Genomic DNA, 26,721 nt, shown 5'->3' on the forward strand with positions numbered 1-26,721 from the left:
CTTCTTCAGATAATTCGGGAAATTCACTTCTCACTGAAGGCGAGATCCAAAATCGAGCCAAACCAAGATCTAGGAATTGCATTTTAAGTCCACTGTCACTTGAAAGCTCAATTAACTGTTCTTTTTTTGATAATGAAAGGTCGTTCTCGTGGCTGAAAGCCTGAAATGGATTGCAAACCCACAGAAATTTCTTATGAAAGTTATTCGGAAAATATATTTCAAAATTCCATTTCAGATTTTTGAGGTGGTCACAAACCCTTTCCAGAAACTCAGAATCAACAAATATATAATTTTTCCACTAAAAAGGATTCCAATGATGGAAAAGGTGCAAATTGTCTGTCTTTTTAATTAATCCATAAAACCTTTTTTTTCTCGAATGCCTTTATTTTGTTGTAGGCATCAAGAACAGTTCAAAAATTTCCCTGAAGGGAGAGATTTAGTTCATTTAATTTCGAAAAAATGTCTGAAAGATAGGATAGTGTTGGTAACCATGCTTCTTCAACAAGGAGTGATGCAAAATCAAAATTACGTTCATTTACAAATAATAAAACTTCATGTCTTAATTGAAATAACCTTGTTAGTACTTTGCCCCTGGAAAGCCAGCGAATTTCAGAATGAAGCAAAAGTTGTATATATTCACTGTCCATTTCATCTCAGAATACTGAAAATAACATGTTATTTAACGGTCGAGCTTTAATAAAATTAACTATCTTTACAGTGTTGTATAGCACAGTTTAAATTCTGGTGGCATTCCTTTGGAGGCTAACGCTTCCCTATGTATGAAACAATGTACCCAATTCATATCCGGAGCTACTTCCTTTACCATAGAAACAACCCTACAGTGCCTGCCTGTAAGGGCATGAGCTCCATCCCAACAGAAGCCTATATATTTTTCCCACTGGATCCCTTTGTGTATTATGTAATTACTGTATTGAGAGTGCGAAATATTTCTTCTCCAGTTGTTGATGATGGCAAAGTTCTACAAAACAGAATATCATCATGAATGTTGTTATCATGTGCATGTCTTACGTAGCATTTTAACTGTGCATCATTTGTAACATCAGTAGTGTTGTCTATTTGTAACGCTTAACTCTTTCGATTAACTGAGATTCTACATCACCTGCCATATCATTAATTCTGGCGACCTACAGTGTCATTTGAAAGAGGAATCAAATCAACATCTTTAATAACTTGTTGCCAAACACAGTTATCACCACATCTTTTATAGCTGGAAGTAGTAAATTTTCCCCGATGGAATGAGGTTTCCCTGTTTTCACTATGCGTAAACTTTAGAGATAGGATGCTTCCAGTGCCTTGCTATTAATGGAACCCATAGCTGAAACTATACCTTTCCCATGATTTAATGTCCCTAAGCATCTGTGAAAAAAAATTCAATTGGCTTATTTTTCACATCACAATGTTTAGTTTCTAAATGTCGTTGGAGTTTCGCAGGTTTTATGCTGTCGTTTGACAACACTTTATAACACAAAACACATTGAGGTTTCTGTTCACTTTCATCTCTACACCAAGTAAGCTCGAATTCCAGATATGAAGTGTTATATTTCCTACTGTATTTTTTCTTTAAATTGCTTGTTTCTTCTTCTTTAATAGTATCAGATATTTATTCCGTTACAACACGTGTATCAAAATTAGGGTTAGCATCACCTGTTTTATTTGCTCTTCTTTTCAAAGTCCTAGTTCTAAGCCACTTTTCCATAATTAAAAAATGTTTCCGAAAAATATATAAATATATAAATACTGGGGTTAACTCACGACACACTTTGTCCAAGTATAGCACTTCTGAAGATATACTGAGCCTTGGTTGAGAGAGGGAAATCTTCAATAATAAAAATCAATAAACAACAAGCAAATGGTTGAAATGTGGATAACACATGTTCACTGCAAATCTGACAAAACAGCAAGGGAAGGTGGAAGCAACATAACTATATTGTTGTTCACTTCACCCCCTCTTTTATAATTCGTCATTCTACTGTTACAAATTCAGTGGCAGAATGAACAATAATAAAAGAGGGGTGAAGTGAACAACAATATAGTTTTATTGCTTCTGCCCTTGAACATTCTGATGCTATTTATTGGGTATTTTAAGTCTCCATTTGATTTCAATCATTTTTACTTACTTATTCAATTTTAATTTGTTTTTTTTTTTGGATAATTAAAAAAAAAAATTATTTAATTAATTTAAGTCTGCCTGTGGACCACCTGTCCCATCATCACGGACCACAGGTTGAGAAACACTGCCATAGACCAATAAGGCAGTAGGGGCACAAAATGGCACTGTGGACAGGGTTATGAAACAAGGTGCATGTGTGGAAGGTTCCACACCTTGAACAGGAAATGATGATAATCTTTATGTGCTACTAACAAAACCATGCATATGTGAAAATGTGGATAACGAGAGTTACTTGTATACACTAAACTCTTGTGAATTCTGAATTTCTCAAAGCCAGCCATAACTTTTAACTATTTTTACATTTAACATACACTAGTGGTCAAAATTGTGGAAACCTTTTGGAAAAAGTGTATTTATTTCTGAGGTTTGATGGCTCATAACACCACTATTTTTTTGAGTAATACTATAAAATTATATTATTATTATTATGTAACACCTCCAAGGAGTCCAAAGACTCATCGAGGGAGAGCATCTACTCTACAACACTCCGTCTCCACCACTGCACCAAATGCATCTACCTGCATCATCTACACCAAACGCAACTACCCCCGACCACCACAACTAATATTTTCACACTCACAAACATCCATGCCCCTGGTGGGATTCGAACCTGCAGCCTTTTGGCTGGAGACTGAATATGCTAACCACTCGGCATATATCAATGGAAAGATAATTTAATCAAGAATGTAATGCAATAACTACTATAATAAGCTAAAAGGCTATTTTACCAGCGACATAAGTTAAGTTTAAAGGGAGATGGCAAATCCTGTTTTATTTTATAGCCGATTACAAAACTCGGATCGAAATCCATCGAATCCATAGAGTTTCATGGCGAAGAAACTATTGGCGAGCTCAGGTGTAAGTGATCACTTGGGTAGTACAACACCAGGGCAACTTCAAGCAAAGGTGGCGCAAGATCCATCACTAACCTTAATATTCTATCATAATGTAAAACACAGCTCCTAAGAGATGTATATATACTGTTTTACATTATGAGAAGAGGTCACTACCCAGACCGGTTTCAACCTTTTTTTGAGGTCTCATCAGTGAGTAGATAGACCTGGAATATCAAGGTTTTAAGTGAACTGAACTTACATATACCTCTACTATAGAATTGCTGAACTGGTGTACTCCTATATTGTGATTACTACTATAATAAGCTAAAAGGCTATTTTACCGGCGACATAAGTTAAGTTTAAAGGGAGATGGTAAATCCCGTTTTATTTTATAGCCAGGTATGAAACTCTGATCGAAATCCATTGAATCCATAGAGTTTCATGCCGAAAAAACTATTGGCGAGCCCAAGTAAGTGATCACTTGGGTAGTACAACACCAGGGCAACTCCAAGCAAAGGTGGAGCAAGCTCCGTCACTACCTTAATAATCTCTCATAATGTAAAACACAGCTCCTAAGAGATGTATATATACTGTTTTACATTATGAGAAGAGGTCACTACCCATTAGCCTTAATAGAAAGGTTGAAACAGGTCTGAGTTTCAAATCCATTGAATCCATAGAGTTTCATGCCGAAAAAACTATTGGCGAGCCCAAGTAAGTGATCACTTGGGTAGTACAACACCAGGGCAACTCCAAGCAAAGGTGGAGCAAGCTCCGTCACTAACTTTAATATTCTCTCATAATGTAAAACACAGCTCCTAAGAGATGTATATATACTGTTTTACATTATGAGAAGTCACTACCCATTAACCTTAATATAAAGGTTGAAACCGGTTTGGGTAGTGACCTCTTCTCATAATGTAAAACAGTATATATACATCTCTTAGGATCTGTGTTTTACATTGAGAGAATATTAAGGTTTTTTGCTTGGAGTTGCCCTGGTGTTGTACTACCCAAGTGATCACTTACACACGGGCTCGCCGATAGTTTTTTTGGCATGAAACTCTATGGATTCGATGGATTTCGATCCGACTTTCGTACCCGGCTATAAAATAAAACGGGATTTACCATCTCTCTTTAAACATAATCCAATAACTTTTATGAAGGATTTTTTATTAGAACAGCAGTTATAAAGAAGAAAAGTGAAAGACAGAAAAAATGAGATATACAAAAATTCTGCCAATGTGAGTTAATAGTTGGGTAACCTTTAGCATTAATTAAGGCCTTATAATGCCATCCCATGGAGTGAACCAAGTTTTTTAATTCTGCAGCTGTTATAATGTGAAACCAAGATTGAATTATTGCTTCTATTAATTGGGTTTTATTGGTGGATTGCTTCTGACACTGACAAGTTTCTTTAGTCGACTCCATGCTTAAGGGTTAAAGCTGTATAACTGAGAGGAGACCTCCACATAGTCTTTGAAGGAATGCGGAGAACCGACCAGGGCTTCTGACCTAATGTCCAATCCTCACCTTCTCGTGGTGCACCCTGTTGGGTATCTACTTGGATACTGAACGAACAACGATGGGCTGGCAATTTGGGATTTAGCTGACCAAGTTGTATTCGTATTGGTTAAACCAAAATAAAAAATGATGGTACGACATGACAAAATTTCATGCCGGCTGGTGCGTTGCACGATTAAACAAGGCCCCCCATTGTTTTCGCCAGGGAACCAGGGCGAACAGCAAAAAGTCAGCTACTGGAACAAATCTGAAAACAAACCCCAACTCAACATCACCAGAGTTAAAGATTGGTACTATCAACATAAGAAGCTTGAATGGCAAAGAAATGGAGCTAGCTGAGGAATTAGATATGTTCCAGATCGACATAATAGGGGTGATGACTGAAACAAAAAAGACAAAAACTGGTGAGATCTTTCTGAGCAATAAATACAAAATGTTATATTCAGGCAATGACAGTCAAGGAAAAGGAGTAGCCATAGTATTCAACACAAAATACGAGGCTAATCTTCTTGAATAGCAGTCAGTCTCAAGTAGAGTAATGTGGGCAAATATGAGAATGGGTAACTGGACAATGAGACTTATTTGTGCCTATGGTCCCACAGAAGGTTCTACTAAGGTGGAAGTGGAGGAATTTTTTGAGGCTTTAGAAAAAGCAACTGACACACTGAAAAAGGAAAAGTTGGTCCTTGTTGGGGATCTAAATAGCAGAGTAGGAAATGATTTTGAGACATACAAAAATATTTTGGGAAAATTTGGAGAAAAGAGCAAAGCTAATAATAATGGCAAATATCTGTTGGATTTCTGCTCAGGACATGGACTGGTTATTACTAACATCATGTTCCAACATAAAAATGTGCACAAATTCACATGGAGAGAAAAGGCAAGGAATAAGAAAAGTCTCATTAACTATGTTATTGTTGATAGTGATGTTTTCTCTCTGGTGCAGGTCACCAGAGTGTACAGAGAATTTGAAATTAGAAGTGATCACTATTTAGTCTTGAGCAGGATAAAATTGAATTTCATATTGAAAAGAATAACATGTAAGAAAGTTTTAAAGCGAATAAAAGTTGAGCAGCTCTCAGATGTGAACTGTAGACTAAAATACACAAAGATTATTGAAATAAAAATGAAAGAGTTTGAGAACAGGAATCAAACCTTGGAGATTCAGTGGCAAACTCTGAAGAAAACATTGATTGATTCTGCCAGAGAGGCATGTGGTGAGGTTGTCTGCAAGGATAAAAAAATCAGAACTCCCTGGTGGACACAGGAAGTTAAAAGAGGCAGTGAAGGAAAAGAAGAAAGCATATCAAAAGTTCTTGTCAAATAAGTCAGCTTGTGCTCTTAGAGAATACAGAGACAAATGCAGGAATGCTAAACACTGTGTAAAACTAGCTAAACAAAAGTCATGGGAGGACTTTGGCAAGAATATAGGAAAATAAATATCAAGAAGGTGGCAAAATATTCTGGAGGTTGTTGAAGAAGCTTAGGAATGGAGAAAGAGTGCTGTAAAAGGAGTTAGAGATGATAAAGGTGGCACGGAAACGGGAGAAAAAGATATCCTTTAAGTATGGAGTAATTACTTTGAATAACTGCTAAATGAAACAAGCAGTGATGACAGCACAGTGGTAAAAAACACTGACCATACATGAAGTCAGGAATACATATCCATACTTGAAGTAGAAAAAGCCATCAAAGGCGTGAAATGTGGAAAGGCAGCAGGAGTAGATGATATTCGACCAGAAATGCTGTGAAGTATGGTGGTATAAGAGTCTTACAGTGGCTGCACTGCATAGTTTAGAAAGCCTGGACAGAGGGGCGAATTCCCGATGACTGGAGTAGAGCTCTCATATTACCCATATATAAAAAGGGAAATAAAACCGAATGTGAGAATTACAGAGGTATTTCCCTACTGAGTGTTCCTGGCAAGATCTATGTAAGTATACTCGAGAAACGGTTGAGAAGAATTGTGGAAGAAAAGCTTGGTGAAGAACAAGCTGGATTTAGGTCAAATAGAGGGTGTCAGGATCAGATCTTCACTTTACGACAAATAGTCGAGAAAGCATGGGAATATTACAGAGATCTGTATTTAAGTTTTGTCGATTTGGAAAAGGCATATGACAAGGTTCCAAGAGAGAAGCTATTCAATACGCTACAGTTATATGGTGTCAATGGGGCATTATATCAAGCAATATTTAGTCTTTATTTGAGTTGTAAGTCAGCAGTTAGAATTGAAGGAAGTACAGGAAGATGGTTTAATGTTAAATCTGGTGTGAAACAGGGATGTACATTATCCCCTCTGTTATTCATTATCTATATGGATCACATTATGAAGGAAAGTGGTATTAAACATGATATCAAAATTGGAGATGTTAATGTAAGCTCTTTGCTTTATGCAGATAATGTTATACTTCTAAATAAATCTGCTACAAGTCTGCAAGATTCTCTGACTAAATTGAACAGCTGTTGTAATAGATATGGTATGAAGGTCAGCAATAAAAAGACAAAGACAATGAAAATAGGCAGAATCATTGAAAATGTCAACTGTGTTGTGAATGGAGAACCTGTGGAACAAGTGAAACATTTCAGCTACTTAGGCACAATTTTTACTGAAGATGATAAATTAAATATAGAAATAGACAACAGAATCAGCTAAGCTGGTATGGTAGGAAGTCAACTGAATAAATTCATATGGAATAAGAGAGAAATTAGTCGGAACACTAAAGTAGCTGTATACAAGACAGTGTTCAAACCAGTTTTAACTTATGGATCTGAGAGCTGGATCAGAAGTAAAACACTTGACCAAAGACTGGAAACCGCAGATATGAGAGTCCTGAGAAAGATTATAGGCGTGAACAGATGGCATCAATGGCAATATCATATTAAAAATGAGGATATTAAGAAAGAACTTGACATTGTCAACATCCAGGAATGCGTTAGCAGAGCTAATCTCAGGTGGTATGGTCACTTAAACAGAATGGGCGAAGAAGGATTAGGAAAACAAGTGTTCTCTGCCAGGTTGGCAGCAAAACGACCCAGAGGAAGACCAAGATATAGGTGGATTGATACGGTACAAAGTGCCTTAGATGATAGAAATATAAGATCTGATAATGTTGGAGTCTTGACAAGTAACAGACTGATTTATAGGAAAATTATAGATAGGAAGTTAGTAATGATGTAATTTTTTTTGTGTAGTACTATCATATCCTGTACACCCCTTGAGGGTACATGGCAGGAATTTGATGATGATAGATTTTTGATTGGGTTAAGCCAATTCAATTCCCAAACCTCTCTGGGATATTCCCAGGCCATTCCAGCAGTCGAATATGATTATCTTGAAACCACTTTTTGCATGCAGCAACATGACATTGAACTGAATCCTGTTGAAATATAAATACTTCAGTATCTTGGAAAAGATCACTTGCGGAAGGCTTCAGTCCAGGCTCAAGTATTTCATTTATGTATTTCTGGGCATTTATATTCCCATTAATCACGCAAATTCTGCCCACACCTTTTGACGTCATACAACCTCAGATCATAACACTAAGTGTTTCATGGTATTTCACGGTGTTTCACAGTAGGTGTAATGCAATCAAGTGCAAATGCAAATCTCCTCTGATTCTTCTCCTCACGTATTTTGTGCCATCACTACCAAACAGGGAGATTTTGGTCTCATCACTCCAAATAACACAGTCCCATTGTTCTGCTGTCCAGTTAACATGGGTTTTAGCCCAGTTTAATCTCTTCAACCTTTGTTTGAGAGAAAAAAATCGTGGAATTCTAGCATTTAAACCATATTCCTGCAGTCTGCTCCGAACAGTCCTTGCACTCAACTTCACATTGTATTGTGCCATTTCATCTTGTATACACCCAGATGATTTTCTTCTGTCACGTATACACAGTCTCTCAATTCTTCTATAATCACTTGCTCTTGTGCACCTTTTCCTGCCTTTACTGGTCTGGTTTTGTAGTGACTGAATCTCCTTATACCTCTTCAAAAATTTTGAAATGCCACCTTTGGTTAAGTTTCCGCCAATTTTTCTTTTAATTTCTTCATAACTGTAGCCTTGTTCACTTAATAGTATTATACTACATCGCTTTCTGGGTGACCAGTCAACTTTTTGTGCCATTTCTTTAATTTTGTTATATTTTACAAGCTCACTAAATGAAAGAACACAAAAAAAACCCCAAACCAACTTGATAGTAATCTCATAACACACTGACAAATGTCCTCCTCTCAGCTCCAGTACATGACATCAATTGCTGAATTCTATTGTGACCTTATTGGCTCATTGCCAAAACAAGATGATACCTGATTGGATCTCTAAATACTCATGCTCATTGGCTACATTCAAATGAAGGAAAGCTACTTCATATCAACCTAAGAAAGTTGTGTTTCTTTTTTCTGGTTATTTGGCTATAACTTTTCATAGAATACAGATAATTGAACAAACTTTGTTACATTACATTCTTGATTAAATTATCTTTCCGTTGATATATGATATTACACCAAAAGAAAAAGTGGTGTTATGAGCCATCAAACCTCAAAAATACACTTTTTCCAAAAGGTTTCCACAATTTTGGCCACTAGTGTACCTTTCTTACATTTCTTTCTTTATTCTCTAATGGCACATTCTGATTTGATTGCTAGGAACTTTTGGTATCACTTCTTCTTTTCAAGGACTGCCTCTAATTTATTGAATATATATCTATTCCTGAAGATAACTTCACTGGATGATTCTCTTTCTGAATCAGTTAATCTTTATAAGATTTTGCACTGATTATGCTAAAGTTTGGTTGTTGTTTTCATACTCTTTCAATTTTTTCTTTAGCGTCTGTGTATTTGAGTATATGGTCTTCTGAAAGCTGTCCAACTTTGATATTCTTTCAAATTTTGTACATATTTTATTTTGAATATGATAATTATTTTATCATTTTTTTTAAGCTGTTGCTTAATTAAAGTGATCTTGTCATCAATTGCTTGAATAAAATCTGCAGGTTGTTAGAAAATTATTTCTGTGTGATAGCTAAAAATTCTAAGAAAATCATTGGCTTATGTTTGTATTTAAATTTAATTCATTTTGTTCTGCCGAAATTCATTATACATTTTATGTTGCCATCTATATAAGTAGTGCCAAATATTCTTAGGGACCTATAACCTCCTCCATTTCAAAAAGGTACATCCATTAAAACTGGTGTTGCAGGCCAGCGTCTGTCTCCAAGAGTCTGTCTCCTCTCACTGCATGCCCCCATTGTATCCTTTCACCTAATCATAAATGTATGAAGAATCTTATAAACAAAAAGAGTAACACTGTGACAAAAATGAATCTCAACAAATGAGACCTCTCTTGCAACAAAATTTAATCATATGCACCACACTTTTCTGGCTAATGGTTACAGTTCCCACATTATCAAAAAAATAATCAATTATTCCCCCTAGTCCACTACCTTCTCTTCAGAAAGATTTTAATAATGCTATCACATCCCCCATGTCTGAGACACATCAGAGAAAATATGCAGAATCTTAAGAAAATCTTTGCACCACTTTCAAACCCCATTTAAAACTAGTTACCCTTATCCACTCCACTAAAGACAAATTCCCCCCCCCCCATTCAGTTCCAGTTGTATATAGAATTCTTTTATTATTATTATTATTTGACACCTCCAGGGAGTCCAAGGACTCATCGAGGGAGGACACCTGCTCTACAACTCTGTCTTCACCACTCAATCACCAACTGACCGCAACTACACCAACGTCATCTACCGCCGAACACCACTGGTATTTCCACAGACAATCACAAACATCCATGCTGACGTTGGCTGGAGAGCGGATATGCTATCCGCTCTGCCAACCAGGCTGGCAAACTCCATGTCCAAGGCTGGATTCGAACCTGCAGCCTTTTGGCTGGAGCTCACATACACTAACCACTCGGGCAACCAGCAGTCAAAAGTATTCACTCGCCTGAACAGGGATTCCTTGTTCCTACAAGTTGGCCTACTATGGACAGACAGGAAAATAAGCTATCATCTGATTAGAAGAACATAAAAAATACATCTGCAGTCATGACTATGTTCAATCTAGCCTTGCAGACCATGCTTTGGATACAGCTCATAGAGTCAATTGGAAAAAATCATGGTCCATCACAGTAAATTTAGAAGAGAAAGACTATTTTTAGAATCTGCTGCTGCTGCTTTTAAAAATCAGCCTAATTTAAATAAATACAGTTGCATAAATAAATTTAGTTTAATCCTTTATCCAAGCGTGTGCAAACAAAGTTTGCACCTGAAAGTATCTTCAGGACTGGGGTAAAGTGGTACAACACCGGGTGACTTCTTGCAAAGGTGGAGTAAGCTACCAAAGCTCCTATCTCAGCATCTCCCATAATGCAAAACACATCTCCTTGCGGATATGTATAATGTTATGCATTAAGGGAAGGGGCCACTACCCAGACTAGTTTCGACCTTATTGAGGTCTCTTCGGTGGGAGCCAGGTCCAAGTGGAGATACCAAGGCTGAAGCATTAGCAAGGTCATCTCCTCCTATAGGAGCTGCTAAACGGTGTGCCACCTTTTTATTAAATTACTCTGGATTTAGACAAAGATGTTGAAAGTTTATTTTTCACTTGGTCAGACTATAATAAATTTAGTTTAATCCTTTATCCAAGTGTGTGCAAACAAAGTTTGCACCTGAAAGTATCTTCAGGACTGGGGTAAAGTGGTACAACACCGGGCAACTCCTTGCAAAGGTGGAGCAAGCTACCAACACTCCTATCTCAGTATCTCCCATAATGCAAAACACATCTCCTTGCGGATATGTATAATGTTATGCATTAAGGGAAGGGCCACTACCCAGACTAGTTTCGATCTTTATTGAGGTCTATTCAGTGGGAGCCAGGCCCAGAGTTGGAGAGCCCAGAGCTGGCTCCCACTGAAGAGACCTCAATAAAGGTCAAAACTAGTCTGGGTAGTGGCCCTTCCCTTAATGTATAACATTATACATATTTTCAAGGAGGTGTGTTTTGCATTATGGGAGATACTGAGATAGGAGTGTTGGTAGCTTGCTCCACCTTTGCAAGGAGTTGCCCGGCGTTGTACCATTTTACCCCAGTCCTAAAATATTTTCCAGCGCAAACTTTGTTTGCACACACTTGGATAAAGGAGTAAACCAAATTTATTATAGTCTGACCAAGTGAAAAATAAACTTTCAACAGTTGCATAAAACTTCCAAAAATATTGGAAGCTAATACTTCAAGATCCCAGTTTGTGTCCTTGGCTGCCGACAGGTGTGTCCATAGAGGGCACCTCACCTAGTTTGGGCTCTAATCTTTTGTCCACACGTTTTAGTTAGTTTTGTGCTGCCTTTTGTGTGTGTGTTACAAATCTCATTTTTACTCCCTGATAATGTCTCTGTAACTGAGACAAATTATTGGAAGCATTAAATACTACTTCTAATAATTTTTAGTGCTGTTTTACTCCATTAAACTTTTATCATAAGAATCTCAACACAAAAAAAAAAATAGGCACATCACAACCAGTCACAACATACAAAACAAGCCAGAATCTTTTCAATAAAAACTCACTTTCATACCCACTTTATTAACATCTGTGGCATTAACACCCACCTAAATGACATTCACCATCACTTCTAGTCTTCCTGACCAGACATCTTACTCCTGATGAAAATTCAGATTGCAACTACACTTCATGATTCCTTTGGCCACAAGCATGGCATCTGTGCCTATGTGAGATCTTAAATAGCCTGCCAGAGAATAGCTAATTTAGAATCCTCTGCTTTTGACCTCTGGCTCAAGAATTATTTGCCTCATTTAGTAACATTCATTTGTTGTATTTGCTGGTCTCTAAACACTGACAGTCACTCAGCCCCATTTTACATTCCTTTCCATGAAACTCAACCATCTGCAATCCAGCTATCCAAATAAGTGAGATCATCTTCCTACGCAACCTCAATATACACAATTCCAAGTGAATCCCTTTTTTCATTGACCAAGCTGGATCACTAGTCTTTGCTATAGATAATGACCTAACAAAATCGTTCATCTACCTACCTGAATTCCTGATAAACCCCTCTTGACTCTTCAAATACTCTTGATCTCTTTTTGATCAGTTCTCCTTCTAGATACATTGTAGAGGTCACTTCTCCTCACGGTAACTCAGACTACGATCTTGTACAAGTCTCCCCTCTCACACACTCCTGACTGTGCACCTCTGGCACTACAAAGGTGCCAATTAGAATGACCTCCAGAATTTCTACTCTTCTTTTCCTTGGTCTGATTATTCTTTCCACTCATCTGATCCTAACACCTGCTACAAACAAGTCATAGAAATGATTCTCTCTGGCCTTCATCCCAAAATCCTCATCCATTTTTTCCAGCCATGGTTCAACAGAAAGCGTATCAGAGCAGTTGAAGAAAAAAAATTCAGCTTACTGCAGGTGGCTCACATCAAGAACTCCAGCTTCATATTCTTTTTATACCAACAAATGCAAAACAGTCATCAGCAGATCCAAATCAGATTTTTATAAAGGCGAACAGTAGAAAACTTGTCTCTTGCCCAAATGGAAACTGTGCCTTCTGGTCCCTTGTTAACACTATTGGATGCAGCTTCCACTTTCTTGCATGTCCACCTCTCTTTCTCTCATCCTGATGGTAACTTCATCTAAAGATAAGGCTGACCTGGCATCACTGTTTTTCTCAAACTCCTGCATAGTGACCAAGGGAAATCTCCATCCACCATAGCGGAATCCAAGTACTGTATGCCTCCTGTGGTTTTTCAACAAAAATACAGAAATCTGCTACCTAACTTATGCCAAAAAGTCTTTTGATTCTGATGGCATCTTTCCAGTTGTTCTCAAACATTGTTCTCCAGAGTTAACTTGTCTTGCATCATTTCTACAGTCTGTTATAAATAACTTTCATGTATAAGATTAATATAAATATATATCCATATTTAAAAGAAAAATCATATTAGTATTCATACTCAAGAGGTTTCAGAACCAGCAAATTGATGCCTTGTATGGGCTCCTTTTGAAGAGATGGAGGCTGTAGTTCCTGAGAAAACACCCAAGGGAAAGGCACTTGCAGAAAACAAAGGCAGGGAATGAAAGATGAGTAGGAATAGCAGGTTCACTAGGGTAGTGACTGAACTGCAAATGGACACCAGGCAGCCACTGCATATGTCATTATAGGCTCAACAGAAAAAAAACATTGATGCCATCCCTGCTGAAAATAGCACCTATGGAATTACCTACAGAAAAGGCAAAATGCAGAACAGTTTGTTCTGTGAGAGACAGTTGACAACTAGCCAAATTGTCCTCTGCTGGAGAGCATCATGAATTTTCAGAGACATCCCCAGAACACCACCCTCAAACAGGAGAGCACTACTACTCCAAGCAGACTGGGGACTTGTACAGAGTCAGCAACTAGACAAGTTGAAAGTAACTTCTTGAGCAAAAATGGATGCCAAGTCTATGAAGGCTAAAGATGCTATAAAAGTGATGTACTAGAAAGGCTAGAGGAAAGTATCACCTCAAGAATAGAGATCCTGAAGTTGATACTAAGGTCCTTTATCATAGGGAAAAAAAGAAATCCCTCTAGAAGCATTGAAAGTAATTAGATTATCATGAAAGATTGTGTGGAAATCAGTACCTAGTGCATAGGACACAGAAGATCCAGAAGTCTGTGATGCTCAAGCACTGCAAGGTTTGCTGTATGAGTAAGAGGAATGGAGAGTGCCATGATTAGCAAGACTGTGAGCAGAGGGCTCATGGTCAGCAAAAGAAGGTTGCTCATGTATATGAGGAAGAGGGAGCAACACAACAATGTTCTGAGGAACATCTGCATCAGCAAAACCATGGACAGGGTTCGAGGTCAGCAAGAGAAGGTTGCCCATGGAGAAATCTGAATAGAGTGTACCATTCTCCACCATCACCGCCACACAGTAAATTACCTGATCCAGTCCCAAAGGGGAATGCAAACCACTGCCAGACTGTGAAATACCTTGGAAATGTCAAGTGCAACAGCACGGACTTCCTCAAATTACTCTATGGCATTCTTCCAAAGGGAGGTGAGAATGGATGGATCTGCTTTAGATCCTGAATGGGTGTATTGGTCACTGATTGACTGCAACTTGATGATGATGAAATTATGAAGTTGACAAAGTTAGCTGTAGATTACCTTAGAGATAGCTGAGGTGAAGGGAACAGGTTATTTTCTTGTTGTCAGACATTATGGAATGGTTTAATATGGGCCCACTCATGTTGTGGAGTGGATGATTGCTGAGGTGAGGATGTAGAGATGAAGAAGGACCAGTGTTATTTCTGATTGAAAAGTAGTCCTCAAAGATTTGTGGAATTGAATCTGTTTAGCACCAAAAATAACTATTTGTTAGTTTAATATTTCAAGTTATGGAAGTTTATTACATAATCTACATATTAATCTCTTTTGTAACAGTTTCAAACAGTGCACATTTCACTATAATGCAGTTTGTAATTTGTGTAAAATGAATTACAGTACATTTATAATTCCTTCAGAAAGGCAATTGCATTGATTATATTTTACATTGATAGTTATTCATTGCATTAGAGCAGCAATGTGTTTCAAAGTAAAGGCAGAACATATTTCTAAGCATTATAGAAAATTCTTGAATGTTCTTGATGGATATTGCATTGAAATATCTCACCATAGCATAGTACTGCAGCAGTGGCAAAGATGAAAAACTTAAGTAGATGAGCTAGAGGTTTTTTCATGCTTCCAGTGTAATTGTGAATGGTGATCCCAATGTTGAGCAGAGCATTAAAGTGCAACAAACTTTAAAAAGAAAGTGTTATACAATGTAAAGAGACATGTATACAGAGAAAAAGAGGTAGAAATATGTGTAACAAACTATGTTGTATTTTTCTAAACAATAAAAAACTTACATATTATTACTGTTATTATTATTGTCATTATCAGAGACCTACAGAGAGTCAAGAACTCATTGAGGGTGGTCGTACATCACCCACACCAGCTATCACACTTTCTTACACTCATTCACACTAGATACACTGTGGTTGAGCTAGATTTTTTTTTTTTTTTCATAATGATTTCTGCACACAAGAAGTTTCAAAAGCTATATCATTGCTGTGTGTGTGGGCAAGTGGTTCAGGAGAAAGAAAGAATCTGTAGCAGTGGAGGTAGTCATGAAGGGGGGGAAACATTATGAGGAAGGCTATTTTGAACAACAGAGGTAGATCAATTGAAAGATATGGACAAGAAAGCTGGTTTGATAAGTGTGAAATTGAATAATGTGGATGTTGACCATCATCTGAAAGTGGAGAAACTATGGGTATTTTCTATACTATTTTCATGAAAGAAGAAGAGTATCCATGAAAAGACCTATAGAAAAATCATATGGCAGAAACAGGAGACCATGAGAAAGCAGCTAGTGAATCCATGAAAGAAGACCATCCACCAAATAGATTACCCTCTCCTGTTAGCATCAAGCATTCCAAGGGCAGCTTCTGGTGTACCAACCCAAATGTCAGAATAGTATTATAAGAATAGGTAGGCCTGTAGACCTGAGATCCATGTTATATTACTAGTGGTGGTTGGCGGTGGATGGTGTTGGTGTAGTTGCGGTCAGTTGGTGAGTGGTGGAAACAGAGTTGTAGAGCAGGTGCCCTCCCTCGATGAGTCTTTGGACTCCCTGGAGGTGTCTAATAATAATAATAATATGGTGTTACCAGTTGCACAGGCAGGAAGTAGCATCTTGAGTAGAAAAGGACATTAAGTTTTCTGGGGCTGAGAAGCTGTGGATCAGATATGCCAGGCAAGACACTATAGGTAACTCTATAGAGGTCAACCAAGCTAACTGGAGAGGTGCAAGTCAGTCTCTGCTTGGCTAAGTGGATAATGTATCTGTTGTCCAGCTTTCTAAACAGTAGGTCAGAGATTTGAATTCCACTGCGGTATTGGATTTTGTTAATGTTTTTAGGTGTTTCATTGCATATTATTGGTGCACTACACTTACTGGAGATGTGAAGTGGCTTGAAAAATTCAGTGTTTTGTCTCCATATTTTAGTTCCACTTTCCAGATCCACTTATGGTACTAGTGTATGATAAATTTACAACAATTTTGTGGATGGATTCACATAGAAGAGACATTCTATCTTTAACAGATACCAGAGCACTATTAGAGTTAATGGAAAGCTAGAATCTTCATGTGAGAAATGAGACAGGACTGTTTTGGTTGCACTGATGTTCACAAAGCTATCCTTCCCTTCACTAGAAAATGTTAAGAATATCAGTGTTTAAGTGCATGCCATCATCAAGACTGAGAATCTCTGAGCTAACCTCAAAATAAATCAGAGGTCATTTATGTATAAGAGTAAGAGTGAAAATACAGAGACATGAGGGTAGTCTATAAATATGAAAGCTATTAGCTTTGTTTATCTGTCTGCCTTAATAATTCAAGAATGGATGAACTGATTTTGATCATCCATTCTTGTATAGTTGTAGTTTTTGTTACAATTACATGACTAACTACCATTTTAAATGAAGGAAAATACATTTTTCAACACATTAATGATTATGAGTAGCACATGGCGTGGAGAGTTTTCTTAGGATGTCTGCTATTTTATTCAATGAAAAAAGGAATATTAATCATTCTTCATAAAATAAATCTTGCATTAATCTTCTTGCCTATTGTTTATTGAGTAACCATAAATTGGTAATGTATCTTGTAATGTATCTTAATGTCTTGAAACACACATATACTTACAGTATATGTTACACCTTTCACATCATTCTATAAATCTGTCTCTATTTTTTTCTCTCCCTCTTTCTCTAACTTGCATTTTGTTTGATAATGCTCTGCATTGCCTTGCAAACTCTTTTAGTGCTACTTCCACCACATTTGTGACTCACTAAGGCATTTATTGCCAGACTGAAAAATTTTCAGTGTTTATTATGGGTACAGTATTTTTACAAAGGATAGAGAGGACTTGAATCTAGTTAGAGTTGAGACATTTCATGTGGCAGTGAGTTTGAGGCCAACTGGTGTGAGGTGGAATCTAACAAGATCAATTACACAGTGGGGTGTTGTTACAGACCTGGTGGATCGGTTGCTAGTGATGAAGAAATGCATCACCAAATAGAAAAGATGAGCATGAAAAGAGTAATCATAATGGGAGACTTTAATTATCCAAATATTGATTGGGTAGCAGTAGAATGTCATGACAAGAATGAAAATGCATTTAATGAGCTGTTGCAGGAAAACTTCCTCAAGCAGCATGTGACAAGAAGGAACTTGAGGTCAAAGAGTGTTAGATTTGATTATAGTGTCAGAGGGTGTTTTAGTTAAAGACCTAACTATTCTGCCTCCAGTTGGTGACAGTAATCATGTGTTACTCACTTGGGAAGTGACTAAGTTTATGAATGTTCCATTCAGAAAAGGTTACATGCTGAACTACAAAGCAGGAAATTATGACCAACTGAGGAGTATACTGAGTTCAGTGGAATAGGATCGGTTGCTGGATGGAAAGAATATTGACAGTGCATGGGAAGCATTTAAACAATACTTAAGTGATGCGATATCAGAATGTATCCCGAGAGTTCGGAGAATAAATAGGGTAGCAGTCAAATGGATGTTTAATCGTATTAAGCAAGAGATTCATAAGAAAAGGACGATGCAGAAGGAATACCGTGTGCATAAGGATGACGTCCGTTATGAATATTATAAGCAGCAGGCTAGAATAGTTACAACTGTTGTACGGAAAGCAAAGTCTGAGTATGAAAAGAAACTGGCTCTGCATGCTAAAGACAACTCACAAGAATTCTATCGATATGCTTCAAGTAAAAGAAAGAATGAATATGAAAGAATAAATCTTCTAAACGCAGATGGCATGAGGGTTACAGATGCAGGAGAGGTTGTTCAGCTAATGAGTGCCCATTCTGTTAAAAGCTATCACCCTGGTGTATGCAACATTAAACTCACTGCTACATTTTCAATGGATGAAGAAATGCAGGTGTATGAAGATGAAGTATTAGAGGGGTTACACAAATTGAATAAGAATTCAGCAATAGGGACTAATGGGATATCAGCACGTGTGCTAAAAGAGTGTTCAGCTGAACTGGCTATTCCTTTGACCAGGCTGTTTAATATGAGTCTCAGAACAGGGAAGGTTCCGCAGGAATGGAAGAAATGTATGGTAATTCCATTGCACAAAGGTTGTGCAAAGACCGATCATCATCATCATTCGTATCAAGGATTTAGGCCTAGCATGGTCTGTTCCAGCCTTAGAAGTCATCGTTGAATCGTTTAAGAGGACGTCCTGGTTTTCTTTTTCCTAATGGCTTGTACTTTAAGGCTTGTTTTGGTAATCTTTCTGTTTTCATTCTTTGAACGTGTTCCATCCATTTATGTTTATATATTTTAATTTTTTCTATCACTGGCTTTTCTATTACTTTTCTATTACTGCAAAGACCGATGTATTCAACTATCGACCGATTAGTATCTCAAGTGTGGTGGTGAAAATTTTGGAAAAATTGGTTAGGGCTCGCATTCAGAAATCGGTTGACAGTGAATCTCTACTTTGCAATGAATGACATGGGTTTACTAAGGGAAAGTCATGTTTTAGCAACATGCTCACATTCTATAACAATGTTACCATTGAACTAGACAAGGGGAATGGATACACCATGATACTTTTGGATTTTGCTAAGGCCTTTTGACAGAATACAGTATGATGGACTGTGCATAAATTGGAGAAAATGGGTTTGGGTTATACAATATTAGCATGGATAAAGGGATGGCTGACTGACAGATATCAAAAAGTGGTATACGAGGGATGTGAGTCTACAAGATTTAAGATAACCAGTGATGAACCACAAGATCATTGCTTGGTCCACTGTTATTCAGTCTGTACATTAATGATATTGAGAAGGATTTGACAAGCAATATATGGCTATTTGCTGATGATGCAAAGATTGGTAGGGTAATCAGGAATGCTGCTGATATGCAGTACTTTCAGAATGATTTGAATAGGCTGGAATTGTGAGCATAGGAAAATGGATGTCAGTTCAATGTCAGTAAATGTAAAGTCATTCACTTTGGCGTGATTAGATATCCAATGTCATATTATATTGGTGGGATTATGCTAGAAGAAACTGATAAGGCTAGGGATCATGGAGTGTTAGTAGATAGGAAGTTAAAGTTCAAGGGCCATGTGGCAAAGATTGCAAATACAACTCAAAAGATAATAGTAATGCTGAAATGAACATTCACATGCAAAGATAAGGATGTCATTTTGCCTCTTTACAAAGCCTTGATAAGACCTTACCTGGACTATTGTTCAGTCTGGTCTCTTGGTTTCTGTTTTAATTCTGATATATTGGAAAGAGTACAAAGGTACAAAGCGTTAAATGATATTCATGATTGTGGAATACTAATTATGAAGACAGATTGAGAATTTGTAGACTGCAGACACTAGCAAACAGGAGAAAGAGGGGGGTGATATGAATGAGACTTACAAACTTCTGAAAGGATCATACAGGATTTCAATTTATGGAGGGTGGGGAAAGGACAAGAGGGCATCCTTGGAAGATGAGAATAAAGGCCGCTAAGAAGTGTGTGAGGGCTAGATTTTTCTCTCAAACGGTGGTGCGTGATTGGAATGGATTGCCATTGGATGTTGTGAGTACAAGCAATGTGAACGAATTCAAGGATAAGTACGATAATTGGTGTGTGTGTATAGTATGCGGCATCCCTCGATGAGTCTCTGACTCCCTGGAGTCTGTCTTAATAATAATAATAAGAAGAAGAAGAAGAAGAATAAATGAGCATATATTCTATAAGGAAATATCAGTATTTTCTTTTTATGCAAAAAAAAAAAAAAAAATTGAAATTTGTGTAAAATTTCAATTTTTTTTTTTTAAGACTGTGTAGCTCAGTGGATGTGGCATTTGCCAACCACGGCACTTGGCCGCACGAAGGAAGACTTGGTTTCGAGTCTAGTCGGCGACTAGAGGAAAATTTTCTAAGCCTTTTTTCGACCGGTTCCCGAGTTAGTCGATCTCTGGCACAGGCAAGCAGGTTTTTCCTCCCGGAAACTCGGGTTTTTCGTCCTGTAAACTCAAGAAAATCGACCGTAGAACCCACATTATTTCAGACATTAAATATATTGTGTTAGGGTTAGGGACCACGAGATGGCAGCACATTTGAGCCATCTCTCTTCACTGAGTACCGCTTAATTAGTGATAGCCTTGGGCCATCTATCTCTGATTGGTACCAGTGGAGATTGAACTGCCCACTCAGTCTCCAAAAGTTAGATAGGGCTAAATGGCCTCGCCTACTCCCCGTATACGGGAATATAAAGGCGTTAGCTGATTTTTTTTTTTTTTTTTTTGATTTGTGTAAAATATAAATTAACTAATAGTGAATCAGTTACCAGTTGTATAGCATTGCTAACTTTTGATATCATTGAACAAGATCAGTTTACTGATTTACTTTTCACCCAACTTGAATCTCTTATTAAGGGACTAATTTTCTTACAGAATATTTAAGAAAATGTATTATAAATTAAAGATGCCAAGAAATTAATCCTTCATCCAAGTGTAAGCAAACAAAATTTGCACTTGAAGTATCTTCAGGACTGGGCAACTCATATATAGAAGCTAATGACTTCATATCACTTACCTTAGTATCCCATAATTAAAACACATATCCTAACAGTCATGTATAATGCTATGCATTATGCAAAGGAGACGCTACCAAGACTGGTTTTTAACCTTTCTTGAGGTCTCATCAGTGGGAGCCAGACCCAGAGGTGATACCAAGGTTGAAGTAATGCAGAAGTCATATTTCTATATACAAGTAGCCAAACGGTGTCACACCTTTTGTGACACCTTATTACTAAAATACTCTGGATTAGAGATAGATGTTGGAAGTTTTTCCACTTAGTTATACTGTAAATCATAGGTGGCCAACAGCAGGCATGTGGGCCGCATGCGGCTCGTAGGGTGATTTTGTGCTGCCTGCGGTAGGATAAAAACTATATTAAATTATATATATTATCAATTTAGCTATTAGTTTCGACTGCAGATTTTCTGATTGATATACTAGTTATATTCATTATTTCTGATGACGGAAACAATTTATATTCTCAACACCGAATCAAAATTCTTTAAAAAGATTACTCAATTTATAAAACCTACTACTTCTCTGTGCGAGTTGTAGTAGTGGGAGTGGGATTTTTATGCACTCCACTCCAGAGTAACGCATCATTGAAAGTCACTTGCTCTGCTCTGGTTACAGTGATCAGTTTCAGAGACTCAGTTTCACAGTTAACAGTGTTATTGTTGCAGTTTGTGTCCCCTGGTCAGTTACTTCAGCCTTTGTGTACTATGAGTAAGAAACATAAGATCTGTGAAGAAAACAGGTCATTTCAGTTTTTTTTTTCTGTTTATAAACAGAAATTATAAACAATAATGACAGCAAACCACAGTGCCTTGTGTGTTTGCAAGTATTGTCTGTGCACAAGGAATATAATCTCAAAACGCCACTACATACAATACCATGCTGCTAAATACCAAGAATTTGACATTGGACAAGTACGTACTAAAATTGTACGTAATTTGAAGAAAAAGGTTAGTGCTCAGAAATCTATTTTTACTAAATCAACATCAATACAAAAAGCTCACTCTTGGCATCATTTGTTGTAAGCGCAGAGATAGCAAAAGCAAAAAAATCATTATCTGATGGTGAATTTGTAAACCACTGTTCTGTGAAAATGGCACATGCATTTGGGGAAGATAAAATTACCAGTGAGTTTGAAAGTGTCCCACTATCAAAACAAACTGTAACAAAAGGAGTCGAGGAAATAGGTTCTCACATATTAAATAAATTAAAAAGTGTTATTACAGATTCAGCTTACTTCTCAGTGGCTCTGGATGAATCAACTGACATAACAGATACAGCTAAACTTCTAATTTTCATTCGAACTGTTTCCAAAGACTTTGTTATTAATGAAGAGCTACTAGCATTAGATTCATTGCATAACACAGCCAAAGGTCAAGACATTTATGATGCAGTTATGAAGGTTGTAAATGGTACTGGTGACATCAACAATCTCACAGCTATTTTGACAGATGGCGCCAAATCAATGTGTGGTTTTCTTTCTTTTCTAACAGAAATGGAGGCAGAATATGACGATTTAGTGTTGTACACAGAAGTAAGTTGGCTAAGCATAGGGAACTGTTTGAAGTTCCCTATGCTTAGCCATAGGGAACTTCAAAGAACTAAACACAAAACTATGTGATCCTCATTTTAACAACTTGCTCGCCTTTCTAACAGACATCACACACCATATGAATGAACTCAACTTGAAGTCACAGGGATGTAACCAAACAATCTCAGATTTAGTTGGACACCTAGATGGGTTCATAAGTTGAAGTGAAGTGAAGGTTTTTAAATTCACCCTAGTCAGAGGAAGCTTGGTACATTTTGCTTCCTACAGGGATGGAGGAGAGCTATGACATTGCCTTCAAGTTTTCTGTGCCAATGTTAGACCAACTTTTGGAGCAATTCAGTATGCGATTTTCTGACTTCAGTGACATGTGACCACAACTGATATTATTTAACAACCCAATGAAATGCGACATTTCAGAGCAGCATGACGCTATTCAATTGGAGTTATGTGACCTTCAAAGTGACCCTTTTTCCAGTCAAGGGTGGAGATAGGCATTGACTTTTGGAAACTGGTACCAAGGGAAAAATATCCTGCATTTAGTGATTTCTGCATGAGAATTGCATCTATGTTTGGAAGCCCATACATATGTGAATGCACTTTCTCAACTATGAGGGCAGTTAAATCGTCACAAAGAAGCCGGCTAACTGATGACTACCTTCAGGATTTGTTACGAATGTCGTCATCATTGAAAATCGACTTTGTTGAACTTGTTGCCACACATGAACGTCCACAGTATTCTCATTAAGTTGTGTTACATTTAAAAAAACCCAGAAATATGTAATTAAATTTAATTTAACAACATATTTAAATCAATCAAGTATTTTATATTGTTCTCCCAGTAGTAAAACGATTTAACAAATATAGTAATTCAATACATATAACTATTGTCTTGAAAAAATGCAGAGTTTATTTTTATTTAAGTTTGTCTAAAAATATGTGGCCCATGATGCTACCACTCGTCATATATCGGCCCTTGTATAGAATGAAGTTGACCACGCTTGCTGTAAATTAAAGATGCCAAAAAATTATATTCTTGGTTTAATCCTTTATCCAAATGAGCAAACAAAGTTTGCACCTGAAGTAACTTCAGAACTTGACAATTACTTCAACCTTGGTACCTCTGGCTCGCACTGATGAGACCTCAATAAACGTCGAAACCAGTCTGGATAGTGGCCCCTTCCCATAATGCATAGCATTTTCATGTCTGAAAGGATATGTGCTTTGCATTATGGGATACTAAGGCAAGTGATGTGAAGTCATTAGCATAGTCATATATGAGTTGCCCAGTTCTGAAGTTACTTCAGGTGCAAATTGAAGTAACTGGGAGTATGTTCCTTTACTATGTATGTTGATATTATCTTGGGTCAGCTTTTTTTTTTTAATCCCTACTTTACAAAAAAATCTATGATGAGTCACCAGATTATTTTTCCTTTTAGGTCTTCCATTTGGTTGGGAACGAAAGGTGACAGATGATGGTCATGTATTTTATGCTGAGTAAGTATAAATTAGATTGAGCTTTTTATCTTTGATATAGCTATAATGATTTTTTGTGATCTTGAACAATAGAGTTATATCTGTTCTAAGAATAAAATGAATACCTGTGTTAATGATGATTTACAAATAGCCTATACTCGAGGTATGCATTATTATATTGTACAAAAAATTACGTTTGAATCATAGATGAAAAAAATTTTCACTCAAAATTTTATTCATAACAATGTTTTAACACTAAGAGCTATTGACTCCACTACTCTTTAGACATAATTTCATAATTTCTTTGGATGCTGCTGCTAGTACAGTTTCTCCTTACCTTATCTCAGGAACAGAATGGATGAAAACAAGAACTGAATAAAACAAACTTCAACATGAGATATGAATTAGGTGTATAAGGTATCCAAGTAAGATTTTACTATCATTGAACACTAAAGGTGCTTAAGGATCAAGCTGTATAACTGAGAGGAGACCTCCACATAGCCTTTAGAGGAATGCAGAGAGCTGACCAGGGCTTCTGACCTAATGTCCAATCCTCACCTTCTCGTGGGTGCACCCTGCTAGGTATCTACCTGGATACTGAACGAACGAGGATGGGCTGGCAAATTGTATTCTTATTGGCTTAAACCAAAATATAGAATGATGATACAACATGACAGAATTTCATGCCAACTGGGGTGTCGCCCACTTAAACAACGCCCCCGTTGTTTTTGCAAGGGAACCAGGGCAAACAGTGAAAAGTCAGCTACTGGAACAAATCTTAAAACACCTTGAAAGTTTATTTTTCACTTGTTAAACTAATTTTATTATACTTAAAACACCTTGCAACTCAACATCGTAAAAATTCAAGATCAGTACTATCAACATAAGCCTGAATGGCAAAAAAATGGATCTAGCTGAGGAATTAGATAATACCAGATTGACATAATAGGGGTAACTGAAACAAAAAAGACAAAAACTGGTGAGATCTTTCTGAGCAATAAATGCAAAATGTTATATTCAGGCAATGACAATCAAGGAAAAGGAGTAGTAGCTATAGTATTCATCAGTAAATACGAGGCTAATCTTCTTGAATGGCAGGCAGTCTCAAGTAGAGTGATATGGGCAAATATCAGAATGGGGAACTGGACAATGAGACTTATTTGTGCGAATGGTAGAAGTGGAGGAAATTTTGAGACTTTAGAGAAAGCAACTGACACAATGAAAAAGGAAAAGTTGGTCCTTGTTGGGGATCTAAATAGCAGAATAGGAAATGATTGTTAGACATACAAAAATATTTTGGGAAAATTTGGAGAAAAGAGCAAAGCCAATAATAATGGCAAATACTTGTTGGATTTCTGCTCAGGACATGGACTGATTATTACTAACACTATGTTCCAACATAAAAATGTGCACAAATACACAATGAGAGAAGAGGCAAGGAATAAGAAAAGTCTCATTATGTTATTGTTGATAGTGATGTTTTCTCCCTGGTGCAGGACACCAGAGTGTACAGAGGATTTGAAATTGGAAGCGATCACTATTTAGTCTTGAGCAGGATAAAATTGAATTTCATATTGAAAAGAATAACATGTAAGAAAGTTTTAAAGCGAATAAAAGTTGAGCAGCTCTCAGATGTGAACTGTAGACTAAAATACACAAAGATTATTGAAGAAAAAATGAAAGAGTTTGAGAACAGGAACCAAACCTTGGAGATTCAGTGGCAAGCCTTGAAGAAAACTCTGATTGATTCAGCCAGAGAGGCATGTGGTGAAGTTGTCTGCAAGGATAGAAAAATCAGAACTCTATGTTGGAGACAGGAAGTTAAAGAGGCAGTGAAGGAAAAAAAGAAAGTTCCTGGCAAATAAGTCAGCTTGTGCTCTTAGAGAATACAGAGACAAATGTAAGAAAGCTAAACACTGTGTGAAACCATGTAAACAAAAGTCATGGTAAGAACATAGAAAATAAATATCAAGAAGGTGGCAAAATATTCTGGAGGCTGTTGAAAAAGCTATTGAAAAGTTATTCATTATCTCTGTGGATAACATTAAGATGGAAAGTTGTATTAAATTTGATATTAAAATTGGTGATGTTAATCTTAGCTTTTTGTATTATGTGGGTGATGTTATCTTTCTGAATAAATCCACTATAATTATTTTTATTATGATGTGACACCTCCAGGGAGTCCAAAGAGTCATTGAGGGAGAGTGTGCCAACAATATCGAATGATTTAAACCCTTCCAACTACTAACTGCACTCAAACTTGCTTAACTTTTTGCATGAGCTATTAGTAGCAGAGGCTCCACCAGTCGACCAATACAACCCTTAAACCTCCAGCAAAATTAAAGAACTTACTCAGTGCATCCAAGGATCCACTTCCTCTGCTGGCCCACCCTGGAGTATACTGTATTCATTGTACTTGTAATTGCCCTATATTGGGGAAACAGGATGCATATCAGA

The 26,721-nt window shown here is 37.1% G+C and overlaps 1 protein-coding gene across 1 annotated transcript in view; it reads left to right on the plus strand.

Annotated features, from left to right (window-relative positions):
• The window catches only part of Wwox (WW domain-containing oxidoreductase), a 170,531-nt gene that overhangs the window by 35,716 nt on the left and 108,094 nt on the right, over positions 1-26,721 (plus strand). The window contains exon 3 of the mRNA XM_090407946.1: positions 24,228-24,285. Within this exon, the coding sequence (XP_090264072.1) occupies positions 24,228-24,285 (58 nt within the window). The remainder of the gene's footprint in view (positions 1-24,227; positions 24,286-26,721) is intronic.

This window comes from Typopeltis vanoorti, chromosome 18, assembly GCF_054136105.1.
Source record: "Typopeltis vanoorti isolate ZY-2024b chromosome 18, IOZ_Tvanoo_1.0, whole genome shotgun sequence".
Taxonomy (NCBI): domain Eukaryota; kingdom Metazoa; phylum Arthropoda; class Arachnida; order Uropygi; family Thelyphonidae; genus Typopeltis; species Typopeltis vanoorti.